We start from the raw sequence: 24,380 nt of genomic DNA on the forward strand, positions 1-24,380 counted from the left end.
GCAGGACTTCAGAGCCATCTTTTTAAATACAAGTAAATGTTAAGATTACAGCATTACTGCTTTGTGGACATTTTCCCATCACACCTCCACCATTTCCCTTTCCTGGAGCACATCACTGTGCCAAAGCACAGTGAGGACTGAGCTGTGAGGTGGACTGGAGAAACAGGCTTGTATCTCAGCACTGGGATTGTACCAGGACCAGTGGAACAGGGAAATACAGGTGGAGATGGCTGGTTCATTTGGCTGGGTGTGAGAAAAGAGGAGTGAGAGTCAGCAGGATAAAATCAGCATACAGGTGTGTAAGAGACAATCTCTGTTTTCTTGGAGTTGAGTGAGATCGTTCTCTGGGGTTGGGAAAATCCACCGAAATGCATTTCTGGGATGTGCTTAAGCTGCTGCAGTGGTGCATGTGGTTGTCATCTGCCAGCTGAGGAGAGGTAAGTGGTCTTGAGTGCAGGGCAAAGAGTCTGCATGCTCCCTGCACCTCACACCTCCACAGGGATTTGTTCTTCTGAGAATTAAGGCAGGTTTAGTCTTATGTTCCAGCTGGCATTTCATCTCCATAAGCATATGGAGGAATGACACAATTTTGTCCAAAATACAAAGGTGTTTGTGGTGAGGATGCAAAATTGGAATTGCTCTTCTGAAAATCCCATAGAGAAATGAAGCTCATACAAGCTTTATGGGGATTACTTGGCTCCCTGTGTCTTTCCTGCTGCCTTCCTTATTTCCTTCTTTGAACACATCTGGCAATAGAGACAATTATCAAAGGAAGCATCATTATGTTCATTTGTAGCTTTAATGTGCTCACCACTAAACTATACAATTAGCAACAGGAGAAAAAAAGACTTGTACTGACATAAATTATCATTATATTTGGAGGGCTAAGTGCCTAACAGATTACTGCTTCTTTTACTTCGAGTGCATTGAATAGAAAATGTTTTTTTTTTTAATGTGCACAGGGTATGTTGTAAAACATCCTACAGAATGTGAAAGTTTAAATACAAATCCTTACATAAATGTCAAAGGCGAAATCATAGAAATAGAACATAGAAAAAGAAAACAAAAGTAGAGTTTGTTAAAAAGTTTTGGGTTTATTTTGGGAGAAAAAAATCCCTGGTATGTCTTGGACATCCTTTAATTGCTTAAACCTACTACTATGAGCTGTAGTACTATTTGAAGAGGGTGGGACAAGTAAAAGGCCAAGAAAACACGCTTCTAATGTGTGATTACTGGAGAAACTGGGATTCTTAACACTGCAGCAAATGTTTGCTCCCTCTGCTGCCTTGTCCTAGAAAAAGCAATCTGAAATTTTGCAGGTGAAGAAACAACAGACAAATAAAAGCCCTTAAAATAACCTGTGATAGCAAATCAGTAACAAAATGAGTGAGGTTTGTTTTCATGTTTTGTTTTAGTGGGCTGGGAACCGTGGTTTTCTTTGTAGAACAAACAATGTTTTGGGTTCAGCATATTTAGTTTGTATCCTAAATGACACATGAACACACAGGTAGTATCCATCTGTGGGTTATTACCACAGAATTTTTCTGTGACATTCATTTAAATCAGGCAGTTGGAGCTAATCCAACTGTGTTGGAGTGGAGTCTGTCCACAAGTTGTTTTCATTGCATTCAGCTCAAACCAGCTTCTTTTTACATTGACTATCTTAATGGATGGAGTCTGCTTTTAAATCGTATCTCCATTCATCACAAACCTCTTAGAAAACTAATTGCTTTCTGAATGTTGCCTTAAAAATGGAAGGAGCAAAGAGAACTGGATTGGTACCTTTTCTCTGCTGCAGCTACCTCATCAGGGTCAGGGAAGGTGAAGTTGGGAGGCTGTATTGTGGCCAAGCCTGTCCCTGAACTGCTTCTGGAGTGCACTCAGCCAGCACGAGTGTTTCTTCCATTGCAGCCCAATGCAGATGAGCTGCGTGAATGCAGATGAGCTCTGATTGACTGTCAGTCAGGTCAGAAATTAGCTGTATGCTAGAGCACCCTGGAATTTGTGCAGTTTTGCTTTTCAGAGGAGAAATATTAAAAATTGTTCGTGTTGGAAGACAAGAATGCAGACAAACAGCAGCCTCTGCTGGGGAGAAACTTCCCGTGCTTTTTGTAAATGCTGTCAAAAAGGAAAAGAAAAAAACCACTTAATTGGAAAGACATGGATTTGGCAGAGGCTGTGGTAGTGTATGCAAGCTTCAGGCTTGGGGATGAGCCAGATGAGCTTAGAGTATGTCTTCTGGTGCCAAAGTAAGCAATGGAGGCAACATTGCTCTAGGCTGGGGTGCTTAAGTATAGTTGTGATCACAAACTCTTGGGGGAAAATACTGAGGTGAATGGAATTGTGCTGAAACGTGGCAGATCTGTGAGCTGCCCCTGCACAACTTTCCCAGACACATGTTCCTATTCTGATTCTTGTCTTCCTCTTGGAGATACTTTCTCTGCCTCTCTGAGATAGGTGCAGTAGAGCCTGCTGAGGAAAGACAAGGAGAAAAAATCAATTGTGCACTAGCATAATCATGTAATGGAAAGAATGGTTGCTCTGCTGTTTGTGTCTTGAAGCAGCTGATCTGAGTTCCGCTCTTGTCCAGCACCATATTTATCATGCTATACAGTGCATTTATAAGCACCAAAAAGTGCTGACAGCTGAAATTAATGGAAATCCCCAATAGAGTAAATCTGAATGAAAGGGAGATGCTGTATATAAATATTATGGGAAATATTTTAATGGCTCTTGCAGTGAGGAAAAAATGATTCTTCTTTTCCAAAGGGAAAAATGTTTTGGGAGAATTTCCACAATCATGTGGCACTTCCAAGCACTTCAGTTTGGAAAATCAAAGCCTCTTATATGCTTTCTTACCCTCCTTCTGTTCTGCTTACAAGCTCTGTTGACTGAATGATACGTACATCAGCTGTAATGCATTAATATCCAAGCCCAGCTCTGGGCTTTACTGTGAAAAGAAAATCATAACATTTACTGAGCTGTTACTAGAGAAAATTTTTGCATCTACAGTATGGCTCTTTCAGAGCGAGTGCTACCCTCATGGCCAGGTAAATGGGATATTTCTCATCAAAACCTGCTTCATTAGGATTTTGTACACCGTGCAGTAGAGCAGGGAGGCAGCAGATTCTTTTTTGCAGCTACTGCTGTGGCAGTCCTAAGGCATTCAAGATTCCAGCTAGCTCTTCCCTGATGGCCCCTATCCCTTCAGAATGGGACAGGGAAAGATAAAACCCCTTCTGCTGGTCTTGTCTGGCCCAACCCAGGGTTCCTTGTAAGGTCAGAGATGTGGGTGTTCAGTGCTCACCTACACCTGACCTGTTTAAAAGTGTTGTTAAAGGAAACTAGGTTTGTTGTTTTGGGGTCTTTTCCCTCTTCTTTGGACTTGGAGAACAACTGTTTGTTAATCCCTTTGAGCCAGCCTTCCCTGTAAAAGGAAACTGCTAAAAGAAAGACATTTTCTTCTTTCAGCCCACCCCCACAGCTGTGTTTTTTTGCATTTATTGCTTGTACCAGAAGTTGTCACCTTATGGTGTGTGGTACCTTCACGTAGAGAAGCGACTCCAGCTGGGTCCTTGGCACTGATGCCAGAACAGAGCAAATTCCCCCAATTTTTGTTTTATGGTGTTTTGATGTGCATCTTTTCAAACAAACAAATAGTCACAGGGTAATTGTACTTTTCCTCTAAGGCCTGGGAGCCTTACCTGTACATTTCATATTAGAACTAGTACTTGACATGTACAGAGCTGTCTAACATCCTCTCTACCAACAACAGCAAAATTACACATTGAATTAAAAATAAAGATACAAACAAGGCAGCTGAGCAGATCTGAAACTTCACAAGGCAAGTACCTTGCTATGTAATCTGGAGAAATAAAGCAATGCACTATAAAGATGCTTGGGGTATATTAACTGTTTTCCTGAGAACCTGTGCAAACCAATTGATGACCAGAGAATAAGTGCAGGAGCAGGGATTTCCAGACATTTGGTCTCCTCACCCTGTTACTGCAGGTGTGCTTCACCAAGCCCACTTTTTCAGAAGGGATTGGCACGTTCTGGAAGCTGCTGAAGCTGCACTTAAAACATTTCAATCCTTTTCAGGGAAGCAGGGGTTTGTCCTCCCTGCTGACCTGTGACCTGGCTGCCAAGGCCTGGCTGAGAGCCAGTGAATAGCAGACAGGGATGAGATGGAGTAATTACAGTGGGTGAATGGGGGAAATAAAGATGGACCCCTTTCTTCTTTTATCGCAAACAGAGGAGCTAATTTAGGGAACCTTTCCAACAAAAGCTCACAGTGACCCAAATCCTTCCCCCTTTGACTCAGTGGGGACAAAGCCAGGCTCAGAAGCAATAGGTTAGATGGACACTTAAGAGGCACCGGGTGATGAGCGCGGCTGGACCCGGGCAGTGCCGGCACGGGCCTGGGAAGCTCAACTGGGGGCTCCGGGTGACCCCAGGAGCCCCTGTGGCTCTTGGGACCTGCCAGAGTCTCTCTGCAGCGAGAGAAAACCAATTGAAAGAGACTCTTGACCTTCTTTATTCTTCTACCAGCCCTTTCTTCTTGTATCCTGTCACTTCACTCAGGCTTTGTGCTGGTAGTGTTCCAGGAAATGGATGATTTTGTTTTGATTTTGAGCGAGTATAGCATGTCCCTGTGTGACTCATGAGGGTGACAAGGTTTTTCTGGTAACAGCTTGTAGCTCTTGGCTGCAAGCTAATAAATACCTTGTGCTACTTAGGGGCTCAAGATCTGAGCTGATTGGTGTATTTTCTTCCATTACCTTCCCTGCTCCTGTGGTGTCTATGTCTTGCTGTAGTGCTTCAAATCCATGTAAAAAGAGGCAGGTGGGCTGTTTTCACTGAAAAAATTCACCTGAAAATCAGTCCTAATTCCTGCTGTGGAAAACACTGTCAGCGCTGTTGATTTGAAAAATTTCTTGTTTGTAGAGAAAAATACCTGTTTTAAGCCTCAGAAATAGATCAGCATATTGTCATTCTCAGTCCCAAAAACCTACAAGTTTCCAGAGTGCTCAGAGAATATTCATCTTGCAGAAAAATTGTGAAGAACTCTAGGCCTACCTTTGCAACTTTGTCAAGCTGAAGAGCAGGAAATCATGAGCAGACAAGAAAAGGGAGGTTTTACACCACTACCTGTAGAGATGATGCTGTCTGGTCAAACAGCTGGAATTTCAGCCCCTCCCTTGCAGTTTCTGGGAAGCTATGTGAGATTTCTAGAAACAAGCTTTTACCTTCCTCTTTGTGCTTCATCCAGCAGGACTGTGGTGACTCTTAAGCAGAGCTCAGTACCCAGAGGATGTTCTGCAGAGGTGGCTGTTTCTCACTAGTACTGGCTCAAGGTGAAATACTCTCAGCCTGTCTTGAATTTGGGCAGTGTGATGTGTTGACCTAGCTAGATACCAGATGCCCACCAAAGCTGCCCTACTACTCCCTCTTCAGCTGGACAGGGAAGGGAAAATGTAATGAAAGATTGATAGGGTGAGATAAGGACAAGGAGAGATCAATCTCCAGCCGCTGTCATGGGCAAAACAGACTCGACTTGTGGAAATGAGCATAATTTATTACCAATCAAATCAGAGTAGGGTAATGAGAAATAAAATCTAAAAACAACTTCCCGCCTTCTTCCCTCCCACCCCTTCTTTCTGGGCTTAGTTTTATTCCCAAAATCTCTCTCTTTCCTGCCAGCAGTGCGGGGGAATGGACATTGTGGATTGTGGTAGGCTCATCACAGGTTGTCTCTGCTCCTCCTTTCTCCTCAGGGAGAGGACTCCTCGTACTCTTCCCCTGCTCCAGAGTGGTGTCCCTGTCATGAAAGACAGTCCTTCATAAACTTCTCCAGTGAAATGAGCCCTTCCATAGGCTGTAGTTGTTCATGAACTGCTCCAGTGCGAGTCCCTTCCATGGGGTGCAGACCTTCAGGAACAGGGTGGTCCAGTGTGGGTCCTTCATGGGGCCACAGGTGCTGGCAGAAGCCTGCTCCAGTGTGGGCTTCTCATGGGGTCACAGCATCCTCTGGGCATCCACCTGCTGCCCCATGGACTTCCATGGACTGGAGAGGCACAGCTGCTTCACCATGGTCTTCACCAAGGGCTGCAGGAGAATCTCTCCACCAGACCTGGAGAACCTCCCCCTCCTTCTACACAGACCCTGGTGTCTGCAGAACCCTTTCTCTCACACCTTCTCACTCCTTTCTCCAACTGTAGGTGTGAAGAGTATTTTTCCCATTTTTAAATCTGTTACCCCAGAGGTACCACCAGCACTGCTGGGATCAGCCTTGGAGGTCTGCCTTGGAGCCAGCTGGCATTGGCTCTGTCAGACGTGGGGGCAGCTTAAAGCAGCTCCTCACAGAAGACACCCCTGTAAACCTTACCCACACCCCAAACCTTGCCAGCAAACCCAATATGGGCAGGGAAACAAGGCTGTAGCTTTTAGTATTCAGGTAAATTCAGGGCCATCACTTCTTCATGAGTCATCAGGAGAAACAACCCCAATCCCTGATCTGAAAATGGAGCATTACTGAAACAGATGGAAGGGCACCTGAGCCTATTGCTTCTCTTTGAAGCCCCCTGATAGGCTGTCCCCAAACTCCAGGAGCTGCCACTAATCCTATTTTTTCCAGATTCTTTGGTCAGAGTGGCTAGCAAACCTTGCCCTCTTTTTTCCTTTTCTTTTCTTTTTTTTTTAATCACCTGGTGCTGAAACCATATGTCTGTTCCTGCAGTTCTTTTGCTTTAATTCCCCTTGGCTTTTGCTGACAGACAAACAGATCTTAGGGCTCAGGGACTGCTGGCGTGGTGCTTGTGCCTGTCCCCTTCACTCTCCCACACCGCAGCAGCCGAGCAGAGGGTCTCTGTGGGGGCAGCCTCTGCTCCTCTCTGCGCAGCTTTGTGCAAGACAGCTGCTTTTCAGAAACTCTCAGGCTTGAAACTCCAGAGAAGTTACGGTTCAGCAGGCTTGACTGTGACTTTTTGTCACAGCTGTCAGTGTAGGTCAAGGAGAGATGAAAGAAACGGGGGCTGAATGGAAAGGAACTTGCTGTGCTTCAAGCCCCCACCCTTGCTGTGCTGCCTTGGGGGAGAAACGGCATTGCTGCTTTCTTTCATAGGCAACTCCCAAAATACTTCCAAATTTAACTTATTATACATTATTCTAGTAACTTTCAACCAGTATTTCCCAAAATGATTAGTCTGATTGCCTCAAATATTTTGGATGCTCCAACTGAAGTGGGTTTGGTTGGTCATTTTTTTTTTATTATTATTTTGTTTGAATTGGTTTTGATGGGGCAGTTTTAGCTAATTGCTTTAAAGAACTCAGCACATGATAATCCACCACATTTCTAAAAGGGAAAGAAGACAAAAGAACCAGTTTTCTAGGATACTGAAGACCAACACTGGCAGCTCAATAAGGCTGATTTTAAAGCCAGAGTTGATATGCTATCCCAGCGTAGAAGCTGAAGGATTCTGAATGAGGCAAGTAGCAGGTTTCTCAAAATCATGATAAAGGAGGAAGCAATTCTACATTAAAAAAAAAAATATATATATATATACACTGGGTCTTGTCTATTATTTTAAAAACTAAAGAAAGAGGGCTGAATTTCCTTATCAGTGCACATAGGACTTTTCACTACAGTGGACAAAGAGCTGGAAATTGAAGCCTGTGGAACTGGAAATGAGGCATTACTTGTTAGCAGCAGGTGATTAAAACAAGCTGTCATGGAGCAGAGCATCTCTTTTTTTTTTTTTTTCTCAAAAGCACTCAGGCCTGATCTGAAGCCCTATCAGAAAACACACTTAAAGCACCCAAGCAAACATGGCTCCAGTTAAAGCCGAGTGCTAAAATTCAGTGCCCTAGTAACTGCCCTGAATTTAATTACCTGGGCGGTCCAGCAGGTCAAACTAGATAAACAACTGGTACTTCCTGGCCTGGAATCCTGGATTATTTGGAAGTAAATGGGTTGTAAGCATCTAAACCTGGATGGATACCTAAGCTCAGGGCTTGTAATTCTTTCTGCCTAGTTTGCTTTCTCCTGGCTGGCCCAACATTAGAAACACCACCAGTGTTGGTTTATGAACTGTTTAGCCAAAATAAACTGCTCCAGCCCTGAATATCTAGAATATCTAAGCTAAGAGCTGTGCAGCAAGTTATGCCCAGAGCCAAATATTGAACAGCCAGCAAACAAAAATCGACCAGCTGCATGTTAACTGAGCATCAGCAGCCTGAAAAGGTGCCCGGGGCTCGATGGCAGCTACTCGGCAATCATGCAGGCCAATGACTGCAAAAAATAATAACTGGTGCAGAGTAACATGCTCTTGAGGGGACTGCTCATCCTAGAGGTCAACAGCATTGCAGGCAGCAGACAACACTAGAAACAGCAGAGCACTTTGCTGAAATGGTGTTTACATTAATTAATTGGGACATCACCTGAATTATACTAGTATCAGGAGAATTCACGTCACATATTCGTCCACAGAATTAATTCCCTCCTGTCCACCAAAGAGTGTCTTCCTGTGCAAGGGCTAATTATGTAAACAACTTGAAGATACATGAAATTACTTGCATCTGGGATATTTTTGTTATTGGGGAAAAGTCAACTAGTGTTGAGGGAAGGAGATAGGTATGCTGAATCTATCATAAATTAGGAGCAGTTTTGAAATGAATGGCTGGTGTAAATGTAATGGCTTGTGGGAGCTCTTGCTCCCAACAGATTGCAGGAAAAATGCAATTCTTTCAAAAATGGCTACATTTGTTTTGGCACTTAGGGTTACAGAAAGGCTGGAGATAGCTCAGAAGCATGCATCCCAGGACCCACAGAACAGGGAAGAAAATAAACATGCCACTTTAATTGTTATTTCAGAAGGCTTCTGTGATTGTGATGTTACTCTATTGACTAACTTAGAAGTTTCAACCCAAAGATTTCTTCCTGTTGGCACAGAGCAAGGTTGTTGTTAATGCTGTGTGGTAGTGATCACTTCTCTGCAAGGTTAGGCTTGCAGCAGTGGATTTAGGTACTGCTGATGATCTGCCTTTGCCTAATGCACAAGACAAGGCTTCCTGTCTATAAGATGAAGACAGTATTTCTAAACTGTCCTGGCAGTTGCTAAAAGGTGCAGCTGCTAAAAGGATAAAATTACTGACTTTTAGTGGCTCTGGGAAGGAGGGCTGCTTGTCTGGGAGATGAGGTGGGAAGAATTAGGTTCTGCTGTTCTTCCAGGTGCTTTGGTCTCAGTCTACATTAGACACTGCTGGAGAGGAGATTTCTTCATTTCACTTGTTCCAAGGGTTTCCCACATCTGTACATGGCCAGAGCTGCTCAGTGCTCCCCAAGGTGGCTTCCTCCTGCCTGTGTCACCTTGCAGGGTGTTCCAGGAGTTAGGTGGTGGCATACCCAAGGTGTCCCTTCCCGTACCCTGAAACACTGGGGTAAGGCTGGCCAGGAGCTCATGTAAGCGAACCGTGCCCTTCACAGAGCACTTGTCAGATGTTTCACAGAAAGCCTCACTCCTCATGACTGACACCAGAAGTGGGACATGTGCGGGATCTTAGCCAGGGGGATTGAGAGTCACCTCTTCCACATTTCAGGAGAGTGATGAAACCATTTGGCTACAGGTTGGGAGTGAGGTGGGGACAGGACTGGGTGTGTGACTGGGACACATCTTCATAGCTCACTCTTTTTTGAGAACGTGTATTAGAGGGGTAAGGTGAGGGGAAGTAAATAGAAGGTTTCTGTGACTATAAGAGTAGTAGATATTCACCCCTTCATGCAGATGTTTGTACAATTAGAAAAAAAAATCTGCCTTGTATTAGCAGAGGTTGTTAAATTTTGCTATTAATCACTGCATGCAGAGCCCTGTGTTAAAACAAAGCTGGCATATACACATCCTCAAATATTTTAATACAGAATGATGAGCTAATGCTATCCAAGTCACTAATAACACTATATGTAATTTAGAGAAGGAATTTCCAGGTAATGAAAAATGACAGCACTTTCCTTTCTAAAATGAAACCTCTCTTCAATTCAGTTTAAATTACCATGAAATAGATATATACAAGCTTACAGATTATGGAAGTAGTAATAAAGATGGGATGAGGTTTAAATACCAAAAGCTTTTCAGGCGAGAGAATAACCTAAATGTCTAAATGTCTGATAGCTTTAATGTCCAGTGTATTCTCACAGAGAATAAGTACCAAAAGCTATAATCCTCCAGTTTAATTTCAATAGCTGAATAGGTTTTGGGGTACAATTTCTGCAGCACTGCAACTATGATTCAGGTATGAATGAATCATTTATTTCTCCCTCCCCCCAACAATGACTTATATAACTAAAACTATTTTTCTGAAGGTAATATCCCAAAACTAAGTGAGCATAGGTGCAAAAGAAAACTCCCCAGTGACATGCAGTGTGTTTTTTACCATGCAAATAAAGCAAATCTCAAAGGCTCACTGTAAATGCCAATGTTATATGTTTTATTTTTAATCAAGTAATTCTTTTAAACCTCACAATATCCATGACTGACAGGAAAAAAAAAAGACATTAGGCATGAAATGAGGATATAAAATACAGGATATGTAGAAAGGCAATCAGTGCTTTAGTCCCTCAAGACAGTAAACAGGTGAAATGACCTTCAAAACTTCAACTCAAGGCTTTTTTTCTCACAACATAAAATTCAAGTGATTTTTCTTTTATTTCACCTTGTAAACAACATACAAGTCAAAATGGACAATGAGGTAATCTATACTACAGAAGATAATTTAAAAACACTAGATAAGACACAGTATTAAAGACATATAGAAATCAGTGTTCACTTTGGTCTCTAGTATGGTTATTGTTATTATTACAAGCAACACATACTAGTTAAAGCCAGCCTGGTGATATTTGTCAGACAGTTGTTGCTTAACTTAGTAATCCAAGAGGTAGTCAAAACCATTGTCCTTTGTCAAGATATTCATACATTTGGTTCAATGACAATGGGAGCAAATACCTTGCTACTTTTCAACATTCTCAGAAAAATACTGCCACAGCTGCTGATACACAGCTCTGGTTTATACGAAAAAAAAAGAAAGAAAAAAAAAGAAAGAAAAAAAAAAAAAAAAAAAAAAAAAAAAAAAAAAGAAGTGTGTGTTCATAGATCAACCTCTTGTTATCAGTCAACAATTATAACAGGGATAATACAACCACTGGATCTTAAAGAGGCTGTTGATAAAACTAAGCAAAATAAGATTGATGCATTTAACAAGGCTCTGCTTGTTTCTAAAACAATACTCAAATCTCATTAAGACTTCTAGGAAATTAAAATCAGTGCATCTGCACCTGTACACATCTTCCCAATTACTTTTATATCTAGCACAGGGGAATACATATATATTTTTTATGATAAACATTTCTTACAGATAAATTAATTAAATTAAATTTAAGACTCCATGCAATTTCCCATGTTCTTTTATAATTCTTACAAAGAATGGTACAAGATCTATAAGCACTTTTTTTTAATGGGGTTCTATTAAAAAAAACTAAGTTAGCAGGAACTAAGCAGGAACTCCAGGATAACACTGGTGCAGAATAAAATGGCTGAAAAAGGTGGCCTGCAATGGGAAGAGGTAGGATCCAAATGAGGTATTTGGCACTCCCTGAAAGCTGGCTAAAGGCAAAATATTGCAAATGGTATCACAATGCCAGATCTACCATTAACTGTAGCAAAAAATTATTTGGCTCTTCCTCCAAATACAAGTCTTCCTCATGGCCTATCTTTTGTAGCATGTAATTAAATATTGTGACCTCTCCTTGGGGAAGAGTAAAAAATATCTCACAATGTCCCTTACAATTAAATCACATTGAGCATTTTGGAGTGGGGGAAGGGGAGGGAGGGAGATTCTTGCTTCATGCTTAACCTTATCTCCACTATTGTTAGGAGAAAAATACATCTGAGCAGATATTTGAACTATTTCTACTCAAATGAGTTTTATTGTGGAGCACTCTGGCAAGGACAGGCTGGTGAATAGGGGAAAATCTAGCCTGAGCGAATGCTGCCAAAAATTAATTTTGTCCTTAGGCATGAAGGAAGAATCCCAAACTCAGTCTGTGCCTCCTCCTTTAAAAGGTTCTTTGCTTATTTGGAGCAGCCAATTGAAGAAGTATAACTAGATTTTTTCCAACTGCAGCCCAGTGCTAAGTAGTTACCTGCTGCAGCTTATGCTGCTATATGTTTAACTTAGGCATGTACACTTTTATCTCTTCTGGAGCTGTATTTATTCCCGTGAACAGTGCCCATAATCCTCTGGACAGAAAAATAAAAACTTTCAAAGAAATGTTTGGAAAGGTCTCATAATTTCAAATGGATGCTTCATTCTAAACAAGTATTTACCATAATGTCTGCAATGGTGAACTAACAGTCACATATTTAGTACAGATAAAAAGTATGTACCATAGATCAACAGCCACCTTTAAGGCCACAGCAGCACAAAGGTGTGTTCATGCAGTAGATATGAGGTAGCCTTTTGCTGTAAACAGAATAATAATTTTATTGTCACCTATGTAAACATAGTGGGCTCGATGCTTTTGTGTTTTTATTCTTCCCCCTCCACCTCCATCCCCCATCCCTCCCCTCCTAGAAAAGCCAAGCACCAGTAGCTCCGACTGGAAGTCAGTGGGAGCTGTGGTTGCCCAGCATCTCTGAAAACTCAGACCCTGTGAATGTAAAGACACAAATGCTCACATAAGCAACCAGTACATAATACCACTTCATAATTTCACAGGAACTTACAATACAAAACGCTGAGATCTGATTATCAGAAACGTATGTCTACGTCAACTCAGAGGTAGTTACTAATATCAGTACATAATACTTATACAGAGATAAAAAGGTCTAAGACTATTTGGTTTGTTCTGAGTAAGCAGGTCTGTAGACTGTTCTGTAAAGAAAAAACATTACATGGTATATTCCCTGAGCAAAGTTCTTTGTCCTGAGTATGTTATGTAACAGTGATAACATTCTAATATATAAAAATAAAACCTTAAGCTTTCAACAATAAGATAGGGTTTGGTATGTGCTCTTAGCAGTTCAGTCTGACTTTGGTGCACACAGTGATTTCGAACAGCACCAATAAAAATCCACATGTTGAAAACATTTCCTTATCTCAGCTCTGAACTTCTTACATATAAACAGGGAATGACCAGTTTTCAAATCCACAGTTGCCTATTTCTATAAGGAACTTTGGTTTAAATTTTCAAAGTGACCTAAGTTTTGCATCTTTGCTGTTTAACCTGGTTTTTACACCGACTAGAAGGTTAAGCAATGCCACTTTGATTTGTCTACATAATTTAAATAAGTTTACTATCCTTACGTAAGGCAAGGACGTTCTCTATAGATATATCACATTCAATATCGTCAAAAGTAAGCTTTGCATTATCATTACTGAGAACTTCAGTACAAACCTTGAGATTCTTGCAAACACTGGCAAGGAATTCACACAAAATAATTCTCGAAATTGTGCCCTTCACTGAGGAGTTTGATGACTACCTGTTCACTGAAGCAGCAGCAGCACCAGTAAAAGTCTCATCTGGCAGGACAAGTGGGAAGGGGAAAGGCCATGCACTGAGCCAGCTGCATACCTGTTGTAACCATCGGCTGCAGAGGAGTTACCACGGTAAGACTTTGGCTCGCTGTAGCCTTTCATGCAGGCTGTTTCTTTAGTTTGATTATCCGAGCTTAAACCTACCCGACACTTTCAAGCTTTAACAGCCTGTGTTTATTGCCAATGTTAAGGATTATACAGGTTTCTCTAATTAACTTACATCCACAATGGGATTTGTCAGAGTATGTTATCTTACGTATGACTTGGTAATTCAAAAGTTACAAATGGAAAGCGACTTGAAGTTTTGATAGGCTCCAACTCTATTAACCCCGAGCAAGGCCTGCAGCCCAGGGAGTCTCACTCTGAGGCCACCAATCTTCCTCCTCTTTCACACAGAAGTGTGTGGTCCTAGGCCACTCTGGACCAAGGCTGGTCAGCTGCAACCCCCAGTTCACAAGAAGTAGATGATGCCCAGGGCTTCTGGCAAATCTGCAGGTCCCTTTCCTCAGGCTGGTCTGCACCCATGCTGTATGATCATCTAGGGAGGCTAGCTGAGCAACCCCAGTGCCCATCAACCTTTTGTCTTAGGAAACTATTCAGCCCAGGATCTCATTAGCTTTGCATTTTGTTTTCTTTAAAACTCAAACGGACAACAACAATAAAAATCCCTAGGGAGTTCTCTCCATGGTATTTCAACAGGAAATAAGGGGGAAGACCCTTCAAATTGAGGGACACTACTTGGGACCAAAAGAAATTGCTGCTGCTGTGGCTACTACTGCCACCAAGGTACCCTAAATGTTCACAGTATACAAATGGCTAACCAGGATGGCATCCTGGCACCACTCAAAAGGGTCTGTTTGGTAACAACTTACACATTCTCCCCTACACAACAGACATCTAAATTACAGTTACAATCATATTAATTTAACAAACGTTTTGAGAAACCATCACAGAAACTACACATTCATTGTCTTTTCTGGAGCTTTAAACTCCTCACCAACAAAGGGTGGTGGCAATGAGAGTCGTCTTGAGTCATGAAACTGCCCTGCACTGGCATGGGGAGGGGAGGGGTTTTGATACTTTGTGGAGATGAAAAAGGAAGTAATTTGAATTGATGGTACGGGGGATGTCTTAGTATCTTTAGTACCATATGGCAGCTTTAAAATATGAAAGTATCCTTTGGTTCACAAGAGACGTAACAGTCTTGATCTCAGTTCTTTGTGTGGTTTATCAGGTTTGGTTCGTTTCTGAGTGAAATTTCAGAAAATTGGGTTTTCTTGTTTGCTTTCTGAACACGTTTGGAATCAGGTTCTAGGAATGAGTTCAGGAACATTGGGTACTGTGACTTTTGCTTCACAGTAATGTCTGGTGGGATCTGGAGAATGGTCTGATGGAAAAATATATATTTATAGATATGTACACATACACACACACGCATGCACACTCACACATACACACAGAAAGGAAAACATAACGCACCCTGCTCAAATGTATTTTGTTTGGAGTGATTTGTCTATCAAAGAAAAAAAAAAAAAAACACAAACAACAAAACATTCACAGTTCCTCAACAGTAGTTAAAATTCCAGGTCAGCTACTGATAATGAATTATTTCCCCTGTACTTGCATGAGGTAGACATCCCAAGAGGGTAAAGAAAATGGAACATTATGAAAAATGCATTAAGTTTTTTTCCTTTTTTGAACAGAAGGCCCCTTTCTGTTTGGTTCTTCAGGTGACGCAGACAACTTACTCGACGACGCTTCCTGTGGTGACCTGCCTGAGCGCTCCGAGATCTCCGACCTGCCTTCCTGAGAGTACGATGGAGACGAGAAGCCGTGCGTTCCTCCCCCTTCTCTCAGGAAGGCAGAAGTGGAAGGCTGCGGTTCGGCTTCGTGTCTTCCCTGAGAACTAGTGGGCTGCTGCGAGACAGTTTTATGGGGGCAGTTAGCCACCATGTGCATGATGCTCTGACAGTAATGGCACTTCTTTGGCTGCGGAGGTAGACTACATTCTTTAGCGTGGTGGTCGAGGCCACCACAGTTGTAGCATCTAAAACCAAACAGAGACAGAGAGGGAGTTACGCAATGCAGCGTCCAGCGGGAAGGTTTCCTGCGGGCCCGGGCCCGGCCCCACTAGAGGGCACCAGATCTCCAGCCATCGCCGCCCCGGTGTCCCTGCTCGCCCCGGGACCCAGCGCGGCCGCGCTGAGCGGGGATGCTGCGGCTCGGCCGCTCCCGGAACCAGGTCCCGAGGGACGCGGTGCTTGCAGCCAGGGAAACGCAAGCCCGAGGTGCCCGCCACGAGCCACGACTGGCTCTGCCCCAGGGCTCGGCTCTGCCCCAGGGCCGGCACCTCGGCTCCTCTGGCTCAGCCTGGCAAAGGTTTCGGGCCAGCGGGGACACGAGGTCTGTAATGGCACTCAGGGGTTCGATTCCAAATAAACTCAGTAAAGCCCCGGCAAGAGTCATGAATCTGTGTTTGTGTGTTTCCTCTCAAAACTCCCAGCCCACGTGCACGCGGTTGTGGCCGCGGTGCCGCTTCCCATGGGATGCGCTGCTGGGGAACCGAGGGTTGCAGAGAGGCCCCTCCAGCTGCACGGACACGGCTTCACCCACACTCCTCAGAAATGCCTGAAGCCCACAAAACCTCTTCTATTTAACCTTGTTAGCCAGGAGAGTCCTGAAGAACTCTCCAGCAATTCCTTACTGAATCCTTTGTAACACACACCAGGAACACCAGTTATTGGATTACATTATTCTAACATACAATACAAAGAAATAATTACACGCCTTTGGCATGATGACCTTATGTGCACCACTGAGTTTTCAACTTTGGCTGCTTTTGTATGGTTTCTGTTTCTTTGTTTTATAAAACTTGCACTGAATGCATAGACATTTCATTTATAAAATCAAACATTACTGGAAAGAACTAAACCTGTATTTTTTTTTCTTTTTGCTTTCCCTTAACAAACTAATTACAAACAATTATTTCACAAATACTTAGGTCTGTGGAGTCAATTTAAGGATTAAAAAAAAGACTGTAACTGTAACTATGAACAAAGTACTGCAACGTGCTCCAGATCAAGTCCACATAATGATATGTTACATTTTCAGATTCCTGAAAAGTAACAAAGCACCGTTTGACTACTTCACCTAGCATTTAGTAGTGTCCCTACTAGTTTATACAATATCAAGAAGTTTAATCCAAGCAAAGCTTACGTACAGCCAAAGTCTCATCTACTGAATTTGCTTTACCTTGCAAAGAAATGCTATTGACAAAACCGTATCTTCATTTCCACAGACAAATGAAAAAACAGCACAAGTCACTCATGGCATGCTGCATGTTGTCATGTCCTACAAGACTGGCCAACAATTTAAAGAAGTTAAATAATGAACAGAACTTCATTATCCTTTCAGAAATCATTGTGATTTATTGTTGTATCTTTCCTAAAAACGAGGAAGAAGAAACCAAGCCCAGTACAATGAACTCTGCACTGTTACAACAACTGCAATAACATATTTTAGGTGAACTGGTTCCATTTTGATGTCACCACTGCCCTGAAGTTTGATGTGATTTTTCAGTGGAATTTGAAGACTATGCTTACACTACTCTGTCTGCATATACTACAGCCTAACCCATGAAGACAAACACAGTCTAACAAAGCTTCCCTTGAATCACAAAGAAAATAACATGTACCAGCCCCATTATCACTTAGTATTGATTTCCCTAGCACAGGAAGGGAAATTACATACTAAGTACATTGTAAAATCCAAACATCCTGATCTAAGACCAAAACATCAAGCTTTTTTTTCTCCTATGGTTAAAAAAATAATTTTCAAGTTATTAAACACTATCCCTCTGACTACTTTTTGCCAAATCATTGCAGTATTTTCAAATTAGTGACCCCCACTTGACAGTATGTTCAGCATTCAGCTGTGTTTCCACCACAAGCTTTCTAAACACCTTCCAGAAAAAATAGTAAGGAAATAAGCCTTGAAATTAGAGAAAAGAAGCAACAGCAGCAAGTAAAAATCTTTAAGTGTTTTACTTTCTCCCCTTCCAGTAAATACATCTAAGGATTCACAGATGTGGTACTGGTTGTAGTTTAGGTTATATTAGAGAATGATGTTTATTATTACCTTTTTTCATTGGTTTCTAGCAGTGTACTTGTTCCTGGGATAAACACATTATAACATAGTATAGCATAGGAGTGTGCAGTCATTCTGGAAATTGTGGTTTTTATCTTAATTCAGAAGATGGAATTTTACGGCTGTGAATGCATCAGCACATTTCTTTTGTCCCTTAATATCACATCTGTTTAGAAAAGTTAAAAAAAAAAGAAAAAAGTTTGAAAATAGGGTAAAGGGCCTCAGTAGCAGGATAGGCAGTAGCCATGGACAAATCAATTTAATCAGTCACTATGGTATGCTCTGTGTTATCCAATTCAGTGGACCATTTCACCTCACCAATTGGCAAAGAACCTGCTGTCAGGGCCCCTGCATCCACTCAAGCAGCCCCTCTCACCCTTTACATATATAATCAATCAGTATATTCTATTTGCAAAATATTGTAATTCCTTGCATTTGTTTAAATTTTCACTGAAATGTCACTGTAAAAGAAAAACTCTATCAGGAGCAGTTGTGATTAAACTCTGATTTGTTTTTTTTGGGATGCTTTTCATTACCAATCAATTCAAGCATATGGGTAAAGTGTCACATTAGAGTATATATGTGCTTGTGTAGCTGGGGTGTGCCTGGACTTATAGAGGAGGGTGGTATTTATTCAGTTCTTTTAACTATTAATTCATTCCTTGTCAATCACTCTTATCAGGAGAACAGATCACACCTTCCTCTGAAACGCCTTCCCTTTCCAAGGGATTTATCCCAAAATGGAAGTGGTCAGCCACCTCAGAGCTCACAAATGACAGCATGGCATCATCCCCAGGCATTAAGGTATGGCATTAACCCTTTCCTGCCGGATGCTTCAGCCCTTTGCTCCTCTCTGCTGCGTGTACTTATGCTACAACATCACGAAAGCTGAGAGCACAACATGCACATGGGAGCTCACACATTCACCTCTGCACCTACATACAATACAATACACAATACAACACATACAGAACAATACACAAGCTGACTCCTGCCATGAAAACTGACCAATTCTCATTCGACTCTGCTCTCAGAAACTCTAGGTTAGTGCAACCATAGCAAGTGTCTCTTCCGAAGCACCATGGAAAGAACGTATGTTAGCTTAAATACAAGTTTATATGTAAATTCTACTGTGAGATGAATAAAACACAAAAAGCCCTTAAATGTGCAATTATAATAGAATCAGCATTTACAAAGAACAAAAGTAAGAAGGATTTGTTAAAATAGGATTGTCTTTCTCACAGTAGGCTTCCATGATTTGCTAGCTAGCTTCAGGCTCAGAAATATAAAGAGATGGCAATTATCCTAACGGGAAATCCTTTCTTCTCTATAGCACTGACAGGAAGGTGAATCAGGGTGATTTTTTAATATAAAAAAGATGAACATCTTAATAGAGGAACACCTTGAGAAACTTGTCTAGCATTATATTTCAATACTCTCAAAAAAAAATGTAACAATAATACCTACTAATGAAGAAAGAAGAGAGCATATAGCAAGGTTAAGAAAACCTCCTAAATTCTCCTTCACTATGGATTTGTGATTGCATGCAACTATACATATTAAAGGAAACATGAAGAAGCGTACAGATTCCAACATAAAATATACTGTATTAATTGCAAAAAGCTGATGACTGAAATTGATTAGAAGTACTCAATTTCACAACCAAATATTACCATCTAGTCTTTAGCCTTTTTCCTTTGTTCCACCAATCAGATACTCCTACTCAAGAAGCACACCCTAGCCCTAAACTTTTAAAGTAACAATACCCTTGCCTTGCAAATATGTTTTCCACAGTAACTACTCAGACGGGTTAAGCAGCACTAGTTAGAGTAAACACAACTGCTTGCTTCTTGGAGGTGTTTTATAATATAATTTAGATGATAATCCAATACATATGACAAGTAGAGAAAAATGTGTGTAACCCCAGACTGTTATCTGTTGAGAGAAAAAAACTGTAAAATTACCCTAGTGACTGACTTGGGGGAGGGGGAGCAGGGAATAAGGAGTTAACATCTAACAGGGATAGGAAAGGGAGGGAAGGGGGTACAGAGGAAGACTAAAATAAGGGGGAAGTCAGAGGAAGACTAAAATAATTCACCAGGATATACCCCACACCAATTCTTCTTTTGTTACTCCTTTCTGAATGCTATTAGACTACACAAAAATGATTCTTGGCTAACAATACTCCATCTTGCAACATTAATGCCTTGAAAAATGGCATGGAATTCTGGCAGTGTGTGCATGTGAGATGCTGTTACAATACACTGAATGCAACTGTGCAGTTAAAGCACAAAAGAAATGTTTAAAATTGCACCTAAATGTGCTGTCCTTTTCAGCCATTACTTTCACAACATACCTAAAGAAAGGCAGATAGAACAGGCAGCAGATCACTTCATTTATTCTATTTTGTAAATGGCTGTAAAGGGAAGTTAAACTATCCATGATCTAACAGAAAAATGGGTCTTAGAATAACTAAGATTTCCACTGTTTAAGGCTTCAGTGACTTGTCTTGAAAATAATGCCATGAAATATTGCAAAGGGATGCTTCTCACTACCTGGATGTGACACTTTAAAAAGCTCAGGGCGCTTGCTCAGGCACCATCTGGAACAAATGAGAAAGACCTCCAACACCTGCGGAGTGTTGGAGGATCCTCAGAAAGGATCTTCTGGACTATTGAGGATCTGCTAATTTCAATTTGTCTTTGTTGCAGCTTGAAAAGCCAGGTTGGATGGGCCTCTGAGCAGCCTGGTCTAGAGGAAATGTCCCTGCCCATGGCAGGGGAGGTTGGAACTAGATGGTCTTTAAGGCTCCTTTCAATCCAAAGCATTTTGGTGAGCTAAGGAGACACACATAAAATGAGTGGAATGTACACTCTGCTTGTGCCCTCTGACAGGGAAATGGACGGGATGTTTCTGCTCACACATGCATTGCTGGGGTTTACACCATTCTGGTTATCAACCTTTAATTCTTAAGCTGTAGCTGAATGCAGGAGAGCATACAGCTAACTTTGAAAACTCTCTAAACAGGCATTAGAATTAAAAGTAGTGAATACTGAAATTCTACTGAAATAATAATTAAGGTCAAGTGAAATTATCTTGTTAAATAAACCAGAGAAAGGAATATTTACCATCTTCATCAGAGCATTTATAGCTTGTCCATTAAGCAGGCTCACAATGAAAACCTCACTAGCACCCACATTTACCAATCTATGGGGAAAAAAAATCAGTTTAATTTTAAAACTGTAAGTATTTTTAATCAAGAATGTTGTAAAACAGCATATTTTCAATGTAGAAAATGGCACACTGGTGCCACATTTAGGTTTGTGCTGGTCCTGTGAGTATTTGCTACCCTGAACTTCTCGTTCATGGAAAACACTGTGCAGAGGCAACATGCTGGGAAAGTTAATTGCAGGCTGGCATTCTTCAGTGAAATTCAGTTAGGAAATTTCCTGTGCTTTACTAGCTTTTTGAGATATTTAATAGAAATATAATTTAAAAAAAAATAACCTCTTAAAGAAAAAAAAGGATGAAATACAATAAAAATGCTCATCCATCTATTCGTCCTGTGAATCCTACAACTCATAATAACATACCAGAGATCCAAGACTTTCAATTTTGTGAGAAAAACAAGGTCCGTCCATTTTTTAAAGCCTTGCCTTCTTTCATTTTTCATATAGCCCCATCACTGACACAAACCCACACTGTCTGCGAAGCTTCCAATAACACAGGGTAGAATATTGATGATGTTTACTCTTGTTACAAATAAATAAATAAAAATGCTCTGTTGTAAACTCATCAGATCGACTAGTTTTCTGTGGTTAGTTCTAAATCAATCTATTTTCCCCAGTGTATCACAGAAGTAATATCAATAGGTTACGGTCTTTTGTTGCTGGGGTTTCCCCTCCCCCTTCCCCCCAACAAAGAAGCTGACAAACGACTGAGGCATTTGCCTGATAAATCAGGCCTGTCAGGATATAATTCAGCTTAAGTTCATGAGGAAATAAAATTGTTTAAAATCTGATAATACAATTTTACTGGAAGGTGATGGGGGTTTGTTTTGGTTTTTTTACAACCAAGAACAACAATGAAACAGAAAGGGAGTTTCAAAAGCACAAAATGCAGCTTTTTCTCCACAAAAATGGAAAGGACTACAGAGAAAGCAGATCTTAAAAAATAACTTCAATTATGTTGTTTCCATTCTTCCTTTCCACAAAACCTTATCTCTACCATCCACTCAGCTCCCTTTACAGGCATGGAGGAAAACTATTTTTTCACAAAATCACACAAAAATCCTTAGGAAATACATCTTCATGGAGGAATTATTTGGATGCATTTTCCTTTATTACGACAAAAGGGTTTTCTTTATATTAAGAGCTAAAAAGTCCTGAAATAACAATTTACAAGGTGAAGTTTTGTTTCTAAATAACATGAAAGATGGTTTTGCTCCTATAGTATCAATATAGCATTGAAAGAATGTGTATATTTTAATGGTTTTAGCCCATTCAGATAAAGCAGATACAAAATCAGCGATGGTTTAAGGAAGTTTTGTTTTAAACAGTCATATATCACACATTTCAAGTGTGAAATTATTTCAAGTCAGTCTACTACTGTTAATTGTTTTGCACTATGAAACCACACACAAATACTCTCAACCACAAATTCCCCTTGTAAGCTTTAATTTCTGTGGGGATAATAAAAGAACACAGTTTTTCAACAAGAACAGCCCTGTATGCAGTAATTTTTAAAAAGTACGTATTTTCCACAGTTCCTGCTGGTGGAAAGGCTGCCTGGGCTCTGCTCTGGGCGTTGCTGCTGTGTGTACCCACGTCTGCAGCGCTCTGCCAGAGCCAGCTGGGGTGCAGCGCTGGGCGGGCATGGGGGTGGCCAGAGCTGAGCAGACCTCGGCTGCCTGTGTCTGAAAGCACTGCTCCCTGCCCCTGTTTACAGCAGCCTAGCTCGGTAACACTAGAAGCCTTTCACAGAGGTGGCTTGAGCCTCCTGGCCATGTGGATAAGGATGCACGCTGCATAAAACCGGCTCAACTCTTTCTGGGTCAGTGAGGTGCTGGTCATGAGCTAAGAGGCATGCCTGACCTTATCTGCCTCTCAGCAGAGCTGGTTCCAGGGTTTCCACATCCACTGATCAGTTAATCCACAGATGAGATAAAAAGGCAGTAGGGAATCAGTTGTTAAAAACTGCCTTTTCCATTTTGTTCCTTATTTCATCACTAAATATTAGCAGCAAATACAACAAATACAGCAAGTACAAGTGACGCCAACTCACAACAGCAGGAAACAGCAAATGGCATCCTGGCAGTAGACTAAAGCACTGAAGCAAGCCATGGTAGAGAAAGAGGAGGAAGAAGGTTGTTCTGGAAGTTCATAACCTTTTCTTTCTCCCCAAATACCAGTTGTGAGTGGTATGACTTTAGGTACCTCATATAAATCAGTTTCACGCACAGAGTTTCAGAAATATCTGGTCACAGGAGTATGTACTGACTTAGGTGCTAGCCTTGAAATGGATTCTCCTGTTACATACACCGAATTAGATGACTTGCATGAATACAGGCTTCACAAATGTTAAGGATTGCAGGATTTAACCAGCAGCTCAGGTTTTCATTTCATTCTTCAGAAGCAAAGGGATGGTTACTGTCTCTTATGACACACTCTCTATAAGGAGACCACGCCAGCTATCTCTCTAGGGGTTCTTTCCAGAGCTAATGGCACTGATAAAGTAATGTCACATGAATCACATGGAGGGCTTCCTATCCCAAATGTGGAACAAAAGGGCATCAAACATGGTGCTTGGTTTTGCTTGAAATAGCATCTGTAAGTTACCCATAAGAACAATTAATTAATTCAGATGCTCTATAGCCACACTTTAATGGTAAGGAAAATCCACATCACTCTGATTGCACTGACTGAGAAAGGAAGCAGCCACCTTATTCACTTTTCTGAACTTGTGCCTTAAGACGTCTAAAATGGACTAGCTTCATATATTGACACTATTACTAAATGGATGGGCCGAGCATTTTCTGTAACACATTTTTAAGAGGCTTTCAGTATCTTGAAAAAAAAAAAAAAGATTTTGCAACTTTCACATTAAAATGCGGAAGCAACAGTAAAGCGTGAAAAGAGGATTTTGGCTGCAACAGGATTAAGTCTTATATGTTAAAGCTTTTAATTCCCACCTGAGGCAGGTATTCTTGTCTCACACTGCCTGATCCCTGAGCATTAAAAGAAAAATAATGCCATTTTTTACTATTCTGCCCTATTTCACAACCGGATTTATTCTCATCGTTAATTCTCACTATTAATTGTGTACATAAGACTAAAAAGCACATTTATGCATATAAAAATTATTGTTAATTGAGAACTTGGTGTTTCCTTTTTCCTTGTTTGGCCTCAGGATGGCAAATCACATGCACATGTTTAATACTTATTTCTCTGAAATTTGTTAATTCTGTGTACATTTAAAAATAACGGAACATAAATAGTTTCCCTATATGTGGTAAACTAGATCACTTTATCCTCTTGGTTGGGATTATGTAGATTAAGTGATATCATTGCAGTAAAATTATAACAATGAAGTTAATAAAAGTTTTCCTAAATATTGCCAGTTCCCAGAAATAGAGCATCTTAATGGTC

At 41.1% G+C, this 24,380-nt stretch overlaps 1 protein-coding gene across 2 annotated transcripts in view; it reads right to left on the minus strand.

The window, feature by feature from the left end:
• Positions 1–15,264: 15,264 nt before the first annotated feature.
• LIN28B (lin-28 homolog B) overlaps positions 15,265–24,380 on the minus strand; it is a 94,795-nt gene continuing 85,679 nt past the window's right edge. For both annotated transcript variants that reach the window (XM_053973962.1, XM_053973961.1), the window contains one exon: positions 15,265–15,634. In XM_053973962.1, coding sequence (XP_053829937.1) covers positions 15,265–15,634 — 370 coding nt within the window. The remainder of the gene's footprint in view (positions 15,635–24,380) is intronic.

Source organism: Vidua macroura, chromosome 3 (genome assembly GCF_024509145.1).
Source record: "Vidua macroura isolate BioBank_ID:100142 chromosome 3, ASM2450914v1, whole genome shotgun sequence".
Classification (NCBI taxonomy): domain Eukaryota; kingdom Metazoa; phylum Chordata; class Aves; order Passeriformes; family Viduidae; genus Vidua; species Vidua macroura.